The following is an 11,349-nucleotide window of genomic DNA, read 5'->3' on the forward strand; positions in this document are numbered from 1 at the left end:
ATTTTTATTTGATTCCCTTTACTTCTCTGCTGTCACTTCACTGCCTTAGGCTCATTGCCTTTGTTTCATTAGCTCACTGCCACTGCTACACTTATAGATCTAGCTTAGATAGGAAACCTTCAATCACACACATCTAGTCTCTGTGGTTAGACCCTGACTTGCACACATCTACTACAACAGACCATGTGCACTTGCAGGTATAACAAGTAGGCTTCTTTCTTGCTCTTATTTTACACTCTTAAAAGCCTGCCAGCTCAAGGACTTCATGGAGATTCATCATACAATGACGAAAATCTACTCAAGGAACCGTGGAACTTCATCAAAAAAAGGTATGTGGAGACTTGAACTTATATATCACTCAAAAGTATATTTATTCTATCTCCTACTTCTTATGAGACAAAAAGTCGAATGTTACATAGACCGGATCATACACATTTGACATTTCGAGCTGAGTATTCACTACTTATCTTTTTCTCGAAATCGTGTGTTGGTAAAGCATTTCGCTTTGATCAAGTTTATCTTCACCTAGTGACGAATGTCATGAAAAGTTTCAATTACTTTGAGAATTGCTCTGACGTGAAATGGTCTGTGAATAACGGCTATATAACATCCTCTGAGAATTTCTCAATGATTGGAATGAGAGTTTAGATTACATAACCATGTATTCTTTAAGCCGAAGTTTTTGAACTTTGTTGATTGAGAGAAACCGGAGGAATTGGCTTTGCCAAGTCCGGAACTCAGTTTGCGAACTCAGTCCGCGAACTGACGGAAGTTCTCTTGACGAGAATTTCTGTTGGGATTTTCCAAAAACTCGTTTGCGTGTTTAGTCCGCGAACTCAGTCCGCGAACCTAGTCCCCGAACTGGCGGAAGTCTCTTTGCCGAGATTTTATGCTGAGTTTGGAAAAACTCTGTCGGTTGCCTAAGTCCGCGAACTTGTTTGTGAGCTTAAGTGGTTATGATCTAAATATGTGCTTTGAACATGAAACTTAAATTAATAAGGAATGCTTTATGCAAACCGTGGCTATAAAGTTCATGAGCCGATTCATCGAATTGAATCATCTTTGTTTCAATTGTGTCTTGTGTAGTTACATAAGATCTCATAGCAATTGAATAACTCTTTAACTAGTTCATTTGAGTCTATTGAACTAGTTATGGTGAAGAAGAACTAGGTTAATATGAATTGCTCATATGGTTAACCTTTTGGGTTACTATGTTGAACCAACATACACGTACACGTTTGGGCATGGTTTTCACAAACCCAGTAAACGTCTACCCAAGTGTGTGTGACAAGCTAAGTTTTCGATCTAAAGGTTGAGAAATATTAGCTTGAATCTAAATCAGGTTTTCATTTATTGGTGAATATGGATTGCTTTGTAACTAAGGCAAAACCCTGATTTGAAGGCTATATAAAGGAGACATATAGCATTGTGCAAAACTAATCCCCACATGTCTGTGTGATACTAGTGCGCTCGCTAGAGTCGATTCTCCTTTAACCATTGGTTTTCTTCTCTAAAACCAGGTTAACTACTTAAAGACTTCATTGGTATTGTGAAGCCAGAACGATACTACTTTTATCGTAGTTGTGTGATCTGATCTTGCATCTTCTATCGTATGAGTACAATCTATTGATTGGCTTGAGATCGTGAGAGTTCTCGATAGGAAAGATAAAGAAGTCACAAACATCTTCGTCTCACTGTTTGTGATTCCTCGACAAACCGCTTGTGTAGTCAAGAAGGATTGTTGAGAGGTGATTGATTAATCTAGGCTGTTCTTTAGGAATATAAGACCGGATTATCAATTGGTTCCTGTTCACCTTGATTTATATCTTAAGACGGAACAAAAACCTAGGATTTTTCTTTGGGAGACAGATTTATCCTTTGATAGACTTTTCTTTGTGAGACAGATTTGTTTATTATAAAGTCTGCGATTTTGGGTTGCAACAACTCTTAGTTGTGGGTGAGATCATCTAAGGGAATCAAGTGCGCAATATCCTTCTGGGATCATAGGCGTATGAGTACAACTGTACCTTGAATTAGTGGGAGACTGATTGGGGTTCAACTATAGTCCAGTCCGAAGTTAGCTTGTAGTAGGCTAGTGTCTGTAGCGGCTTAATACAATGTGTATTCAATCTGGACTAGGTCCCGGGGTTTTTCTGCATTTGCGGTTTCCTCGTTAACAAATTTTTTGGTGTCTATGTTATTTCTTTTCCGCATTATATTTTATATAATTGAAATAATACAGGTTGTGCGTTAAAGATCATCAATTGGAAATCCAACCTTTGGTTGTTGATTGATATTGATTGATCCTTGGATATTGGTCTTTGGTACCGTCCAAGTTATTCTTTGTATTTGATAAAGACTCGCTATTGTTTTTATCTTGAGTAAAAATCAAATCAAGAGAGAGATATTAACTCCTTGAGATACTTTAATCTAGATTGACTCTGACTATCTAGTTGATTCTCTAGCAAAGTATTTCGGAGTTAGTTCATACAAATTCCTAAGCGAAATATTGGGTGGTGTTGTTAGACCCCCGCTTTTTCAGTGTTGAAATAGATCCTTCTTATCTCAAAGATCCTGAAAGAAAAGAATGGAAGCTGAGATTTGTTGGAAGGTTAGTTAGCCCTCACAAGCCACATCTCTTGGATCTTACTGATTGCATAAAAAGATCATGGGATCCATCAAAGGGTTTCAACCTATCCAGATTCAATAAGGGCTTCAACTTCTATGTGATCAAAGTCAACAGTGAAGAAGACAGAAATCATCTTGCAACTAGAGGTCCATGGTTAGCTCTACACCAATTCATGGTTCTTAAAGAGGTACCAAAATAGGGTTTTACAGATTTCTATCCAAAATGGTTCGAATTTGTCCTCATGAAGATCCATCTGAAAAGAGTTCCACGAAGAATGACTTCTTGGGAAGCCCTTTATGAAATAAGCAGACCAACATATATCTTACAAGACTCAAAAAGGCCATATGAAAGAGATGATGATGAGAAAAATGTTGATGTAATTGTTCTGCTAGACCTCAAGAAAAAAATGCCAACATGAATATGGGAAAAAGTAGGAGACAAGAAGACTAGAATTGAGTATGACTATGCTATCACCCCAAGACTCTGTCAAGTCTGCAGAATCCCAGACCACTCAGCAAGAATCTGTTGTGCTCAGGGAGAAGAAGGAACAAAGCAAAGGGCCTCATATGAAAGAAGAATCATGGAAATAGGAGGCCCCCCAAAGGAAAACAACAACCCTCCCACCCCCCCCCCCCCCCCCCCCCCCCCCCCCCCCCCCCGAAAGAGGAAGTTATGGATGGAAACAATGACTTATCTGATTCCAATCTAGTAACAGTTCATGTCACAAGAAATCACATCCCAAAATGCTCTAAGAATAGTTGGGTTTACTGGAAAAGTTCAAGAACAAAAAAAGGAAAATGAAGAGGAAACTGAGATGAGCAGCAAAGATATGACTCAGGAAGAGTTCCTACAAAATTTGAAGTCAGCTGACCTTTCAGACCCTTTCATCAATAGACCTTTTAAAGGTGTCCTGGAAGGGGGAAATGAGTTGTTCTTCAACTTTGGAAAAGGGGAGGACTTGGAATGCAAGAAGGAACCCCAAAGCAGGAGAAGCACAAAATCTTCATCTATCAAAAGGGATGCCAGAAACAATAAAGTTTCTTCCTCAAAACCTTCCCTATATGTCCCACCAGGCTTTGAGAAGTTAAGCAACAAAATTGCTGGTGGGGAAAGTCCAACCAAAACATGGACTAGATTCCCTAGAAAAGTGAACCTGCTGAATGAATTTGAAACAACCAATACTAAGGAAAGAGCAAAGAATCTAGGGACCACCAAGAAGAAAAGAATGTATGAAGACTCAATGCAAACCTCCGGAGGAAACTTACACAAGGATTACCATGAACCAGAAGAAGGGAGAGAACTTTAGAAGGAACTTCTATCTACAACAAGGACCGGAACACAAAGGAATTAAAGGTATCCCTAAACTTCCATCTTCATAGAGGTGATATAATACCATTTCACATGAATTTGAGCATATTAGATATACCATATCTCTCTAGCATGCAAATAGAAAGTACAGTAGATAAGAGTTATCCCATAATTTCTTACTTTTGGGAATTTATCATAGTCATAACATGGAATTGTCATGGTCTATGGCAGCATAATACCCAAACTTATTTAGTAGACCTTCTTAATAAACACAACCCAGACTTTCTTTGCCTCATAGAAACCAAACAACAAAATGCAAAGATGCATAAAATTCTGAGATCTTGTAATGTTCATCATTACTAGCTAGTCCCTCCAAGAGGACAAGCATGGGGGATGGCATTAATATGGAAACACAATATCAATGTTACCATTGATAGTTATACTCACAATCAAATAAATGCTATGATCAAGGATGACAAACTTGAAAGTCCATATATGATCTCTGCTTTCTATGGTAGCCCTTATAATATAGGAAAACAAGACTCATGGGAACAACTAATGAAAATAGCTGATAGAATTAATATTCCTTGGTTAGTCATGGGAGATTTGAATGTTGTCCTAAGAAAGGAAGAGAAAAGGGGTGCAAGACCCTTTAACAGAGATGAAGCTAGCTTGTTTAATACTTTAATTGCTGATATGAACCTCCAGGATTTGGGGTTCAATGGTTACCCTTTTACTTAGAGTAATAAAAGAGAAGATAACCAAAAAGTTGAGGAAATACTTGACAGAGCCTTAAGCAATGAGAAATGGATTGAACTCTTTCCAAAATCTACATTTCACCACCTCATTGCTAGGGGATCTGACCATGGTCCAATATTATTACAAACAAACCCTGGCAGGAAGGATGAGGCTTATCCATTTAAGTATTTTGGGGGATGGATGGATCACCCTGATTGCAAGGGAGTGATTAGAGAAGCTTGAAAATCAAATCCACAAGGTTCTGCTAGTTTCTCCTTTGCATCCAACCTCAAAAATGTTAAATCCTCACTCTATAGATGGAAAAAGAATACTTTTAGAAAAATTCAACATAACATAGCCAAGATAAAGAATGATATTGACATTCTTGCTAGTTCCCCTAACAGATGCCATACCACTATTAAGAGACTTGAAAACTCTCTATGTAAGTGGCAAGGTATAAAGGAGAATTATTGGAAAACTAAGAGCAGGAATAATGTTATAAACCTTGGAGACAAAAATACAGCATTCTTCCATAATGCTACTAGGATAAGATATAGAAGGAACAAAATTGACACTATGAAAGATGCCAATGGTAATTGGCTCAAGGAATGAAATGTTATTTCTAACTGCCTCACTGATCACTTTAAAAGCATACCAACAACCATTGATCCCCAAATAAACTTGGAAATATTGAATCTTATCCCTCAATCCATTTACACAAGTGATGATAACATTCTTATTAAACTCCCTTCTGCTGCTGAAATCAAGAAAACTCTATTTGATATGGTGGGAAATAAAGCTCTTGGACCAAATGGATTTCCACCAAATTTTTTCCAAGACAATTGGAAAACAATTGGTGAAGATCTTATAAAATTGGTCCAAATGTTTTTTCAAACATGATATATGCTCAAGGAAATGAACGCAACTTTCATCTCCCTCATACCAAAAGTTCAGTTCCCATCTGCTCCAGGGGACTTTAGACCTATCTCTCTTTGTAACACAACCTATAAACTTATTTCCAAAATTCTTGCTCAGAGAATGAAACCTATTCTGAGCAAAATAATTTCACCATATCAATCTTCTTTCATTCCAGGAAGGAAGATTAACGACAATACAATGGTTGCACATGAAATTATTCATAACATGAGAAATAGAAGGGATATGCAAGAATGGATGGGACTAAAGATTGACACGTCAAAGGGATTTGACAGAGTGGAGTGGCATTTTCTCTTAGCTATTCTTTAAAAAATGGGTTTTTCCGAGGAATGGTGTTTAAGAATTAATCAATGCATTTCCACCACTAGCTTAGCTATCTTGCTCAATGGTGTCCCCTGCGAGTTCCTCAAACCCACTAGAGGACTTAGGAAAGGGGACTCATTATCACCATATCTCTTCATTCTATGTATGGAATACTTCTCTAGAATGCTTATGCAAGCTGAAAGTGAAGGAAAACTACATGGAATCAAAATTGTCAAAAGAGCCCCTTTTATAAGCCATTTACTTTTTGCTGATGATTGCAACTGAGGCTGAAAATGTTCTCAGTATAATTAATAAGTTCAGCATTTGCTCTGGCCAAATGATAAATTTAGCAAAGTCTGGGGTGTTCTTTAGTAACCACTCTTCCCACAAACAAGGCTAGACATTACAGAAATATTGCAAGTCAGCCACATATCCCTTAAAGATAAATATATGGGATCCCCCTTGTTCACCAATAAATCTAAAGTTGAAGCCTTTCACCCTTTGGTTGATAGTATGAAACACATAATAGAAGGATGGAATAACAGAACCATAAACCCAGCTGGGGAAAAAGTGCTTATAAAGCATGTCACTTCCACAATGGCTAACTACCAAATGAGCACATTCAACCTCCCAAAAACAACCATTGAGGATATGAACAAAATACAAAGAGATTTTTTCTGGGGTAAGGAGGATGGTATACCAAAAGGCATCTTCCTCAAAGCCTGAAAAGGAGTCTGTAAACCTCTAGAGGAAGGGGATCTAGGATTTATGAATTTGGAAAAATTCAATAGTGCTATCATCTCCAAAGTAGGATGAAGAATGATGGAACAACCAAACACACTAGGAGCTCAGGTCATGCAGGCCAAATACTTCCATACTAAGGATATAATGCACATGTCAGCCCTGCCTAAACCAAACGACTCTTGAGTTTGGAAGGGCATACTATCTGGCATTGAGAATATTCAAATGTATGGAAAATGGAAGATAGGTTCTGGAGCAAAAGTCAACATATGGATAGACAACTGGGTAGATGGGCTTAATGAGCTCCTAGTAAAGCCTAATAATTGCCCTGCTGAGGTTGAGCATGTTGCTGATCTCATAGTTAATAATAATCAATGGAATAACACCATCTTGGAAAATCTCTTCACTCAGAGCATAGCTATCAAAATCAAGAACACTTTAATACACTACGGAAATGAGGATAGGTTTTTCTGGCCTCTTACCAAAGATGACAAATTTACAGTGAAATCCCTTTACAATGAGCTGACCAACAAAGGAAAAAATCAACACAATAGAAAAAACTGGATAGCCATCTAGAACTTAGATGTCTCTCCATCGATAAAAGTTTTTTTGATAGAAGGCAGCCCATTCTATCCTACCTACCGGGGAGAGAGTTAGAAAGCACTTAAAATACATTGACACCACCTGCAAAATATGCAATAGTTCTAAGGAATCTATCTCACATATTTTCATCCATTGCCCTTTGGTTCAACAAGTGTCGAAGGAATTATCTTTTGATCCTTATGAAGTGATAGGTCATAAATGGGACTTCCATGAATGGCTCACTTCCATCTTACTTGTTAGCAAACATGAATTTCAATCCATAGGCTGGCCTGAATTATGCACAATCGTGATATGGCATGTGCGGAAGGCTAGGTGCAATTTAACCTTTGAAAATGAAAACCAAGAGCTGACCTTATTGCAAAGGACATCATTCATTATATTAACACAACAACAACAGCTACTAGAAAAGAGAAAGACACTACAATGTATGTGGAGTTTACCAAAGAAGCAGCTGAAGCACAAATAGTTGAATTCAGAAATATTTGGAGACCCCCAATGTTTTTTACAATGAAAATCAACTTTCCGCTTGTTGGAAACCCTATGAATAATAACTTTGGAATGAGAATGCTTCTTTTTGATCATACAGGTCTCTGCAGAGGAGCAAAAGGAGCAAGCCTCCAGCATATCTCACCAGAAACATTGAGGAGGACAGCAGCAACTGATGCATACAACTGGGCAGTGGAATTGGGAAACAAGATGGATTTTGAATCAAATTCAGGCCAACTTATAAAGCTACTCAGAAGTTTGCATGCTGCGAAGATTGGAGAACGATTCACACTGAACAATGATGGAAGGGAAATCTTTGAAATCGGCACCTGGAGCACAGTCAATGATAGAGAAAATTATCTAGCAGTAAACCTAGCTATGCTGAGTACAAATAGCAATACCAAACCAATATAACTGGTCTTATTAGGAGTATTTCAGGCAGTTTTACTTCTAGTCTAATTGAAAACCAAAACAATGGTCTTATACCTATTAATGCCGACTTGGAAAACAATATTTTGAATCAGGGGAGATCTGGCAGTCTGCTAGTCAGCGCCAGTACTCCATCTCTGTAAGTTTGTTTAGGGGTTCATTTCCCCCTTTTTTCTTATAAAAAAAATGCAAGGAGATTGCCTTGCTTATATATCACCTTATGAAATTTGTGTTCCTCCATGTAGGATTATCATTAGCTATCCCATGTGTGACTGACATGTGTGTCTTAAGCCACACAACTCCAACAAATATAAATATGCTTAATACCTTGATAAGAGTTAGCAGATTCAGTTATGTCGGTGATCCTTCATCAATTAGAAAAATGGAATACACCAAATAATATCAGCGCAATAAAACAAAGATCCGGGATTTTTTTTTATTTTAAATAAGACGAGGATGATACGAAAAATCAAAATAAAAAATGATTATTGATAAAGGTAATTTTATTTTTTTCCAATCTACCCCGAATTTAATTGTGTACCTTATCTACCAAAACTTCACTTATCCAAAAATAAATAAAAATAGTAATAATAAAGAAAAAAAAAATCAAGGACATACTAAATAATTTATATTTTTGTTCACTGTTTGTTTTCCTTAGAAAAAGGAAAAATTTGTACTGTAGTCCGTGGCCGCTTTTGTTTACAAGGATACAGCCAAAACCAAGCACTGCACCTTTGATGGTACTGCTTAACCACTCTTATCTTTAATTCAATCTTTTAATCAACATGCTCAGCCACTTCTTTTGTTTGTGAAATCTCTTTAGATTTCAACAAAATCCTCTAGCACCTCAAATTTTGGACCAATGTAGGAGACATGAGACGGTGAGGAGTTGGTCCCCTTCCACAGTGTTCTCTATTTATTAGAATCATGAGGATGTTAACATCTTGATCTGGCCTGGTGTGTAAGGACGTAAATCCAGTGTTACTCCCATAGTCGCATAACTTGGAGGCATGTAATGTCTCTAAAGACTACAAAGATACAAACACCGTGTTCCTTCTGCATTTTATTTTTCCAATATATCAATACATACTCTTATTATAATAACTTTCCATTATAAAATGAAGCCCGAACGAGTTATCAGAGCTAACGACGTTTCAGGCTTCTTCAGCAATCTCCTTCAGACAAGCAAACAGCTCTTGAGGCTTAGACATCATGACCATGTGATCGGAACCAATGATTTCCCTGACCTCGTCCACTGGATCCTTTTCGATTGTCCGACACGGAAAATCCCTTGTTAACGTTTTATCTAGTTCGGCTATGATATAAACTCGCTTAATTGATCCATATTTCTGCTTGGACGTTGTAATTTCCTCCGACATGTGTTCGTTGCTGAACACACGTATCGGTCTCACCAACATGGTTGCTAGAGTCGCATCCTGCGATATATATATATATATATATATATATATATATATATACACTTATCAATGAGATCGCCATCGTGATTAAGGTTTTTATTAGTAAACTAAATAGCTTTGTTACCTCAGGCGAACAGAGCTCATACAGATTTGACGACATGTAACTGGGACCGAACACGAAAGTTTTAGCCCCTTCATCGTAATAATTATATATGGCGTCACCTCTGGAACGCTGTCTCCATATTTCCATATATGCATCATGAAATTCATGTTACTAGTTCATAAATTGGTAAATCTTGCAAAAACATCTCTGTAAACACAAGCTAACCTCTTTGAACACATCAGGGAACTTGAATTCTTGTAACATGTTAGGCAGCAACGCGGTGAGAAAAACAGCCACAGAGATCTTTTCTGGGAAGGTTTCCATAGCTTTTGAGATAACCAACCCTCCCATGCTGTGACCAACAAGGATCACCTTTTCTTCTTGTTTTATGGATTCGCAGCTAGGGAGAGAGTGCTCCATGAAATCCATCAATGGCTGGACATAGTCGGAAAATGATTGAACGTCGGTTACCTGCTTTGGGTTGATTCCAGCACCCGCCATGTCAAGAACTGTGACGCGATGACCTGCAGATTTCAGTAGAGGTGTCAACTTATACCAACTCCATGCTCCATGACAAGCTCCGTGAACAAGCGCAAAATGCTTCTTTGTTGATCCAGCACTGTTGGTTGCCTGTGGATTTATTAATGTTCATAGAAGAATGAATATACTTACAAATCAAACTAAATACTAGGAAGAAAACAATGAAAGCAAAAGTGTACCATTAAGGAACCATTTCCATCCTTCCCCTCCACATTCTTCTTAATTGTATCCTTCTTTTGTGCTTGTGTTGAGTGTATATTGTTCTTCCTTTATACTATTTTCTTCTAATATCTTCTAATAAGTTTTCGCCATTATGCAGAAAAAAATACAAAATTGTTTACTGCCTTCAGTAGTTATTAGCCAACTAACATATGCATTAGGGATGGCCATTTGCCCCACCCAAACTCATCCCCGTGGGTACCCGTCCCTATTGGGTAGGTTTTACCCGTACAAACGGGGTTGGGGTTGGGTATGAATAATACCCGAAACTAGTGAAGCGGGATGGGACGGGGATGGGATTCTAGGTCCCCGCCCCATACCCGCCCCGTAATTCCCATTTTAGGATTTTATATTTTTATTAATTATTTATATTATATTAAAACTAAGAAATTATATTATATTATAAAAAAAGGTAAAAGTATAAGATATCATTAATTATTTATATTATATTTAAACTAAGAAATTATATTATATTATATTATAAAAGAAAAGGTAAAAATATAAGATATCATTAATTATTTATATTATATTTAAACTAAGAAATTATATTATATTATATTATAAAAGAAAACGTAAAAGTATAAGATATCATTAATTATTTATATTATATTTAATACATCATTATGGTTATATGATACACTTTCTTATTTTGGCTAGGTGGATGAAAATTCGATGGTGAAACATTTTGGGAAGAAACCGAAGCAGACGATAAGGTGATCAACATGGAGGAAGATACTTGATAAGAAATAATTAAGAACTAAAATTAGTGATGCTCGTTTATAGACCAATTTGTTTTTCTTTCCTTGTTTTACGATGAATTTATGAGTTTGAAATTTTAAATTATTATTATTATTATTGGTTGAACTTAGATATTGATTATTAAATTAACTCATCAT

The 11,349-nt window shown here is 37.0% G+C and overlaps 1 protein-coding gene across 1 annotated transcript; it reads right to left on the minus strand.

Annotated features, from left to right (window-relative positions):
* Positions 1-8,658: 8,658 nt before the first annotated feature.
* Positions 8,659-10,562, minus strand: LOC113288915 (salicylic acid-binding protein 2-like). Its single transcript, XM_026538071.1, has 4 exons — positions 10,414-10,562; positions 9,920-10,324; positions 9,716-9,823; positions 8,659-9,609 (listed from the first exon to the last, which is right to left on the minus strand). The coding sequence occupies exons 1-4, from the start codon at positions 10,414-10,416 to the stop codon at positions 9,328-9,330; spliced, it is 798 nt and encodes a 265-aa protein (XP_026393856.1). The 5' UTR covers positions 10,417-10,562; the 3' UTR covers positions 8,659-9,327.
* Positions 10,563-11,349: the final 787 nt, after the last annotated feature.

This window comes from Papaver somniferum, chromosome 1 (genome assembly GCF_003573695.1).
Source record: "Papaver somniferum cultivar HN1 chromosome 1, ASM357369v1, whole genome shotgun sequence".
In the NCBI taxonomy this organism is placed as follows: domain Eukaryota; kingdom Viridiplantae; phylum Streptophyta; class Magnoliopsida; order Ranunculales; family Papaveraceae; genus Papaver; species Papaver somniferum.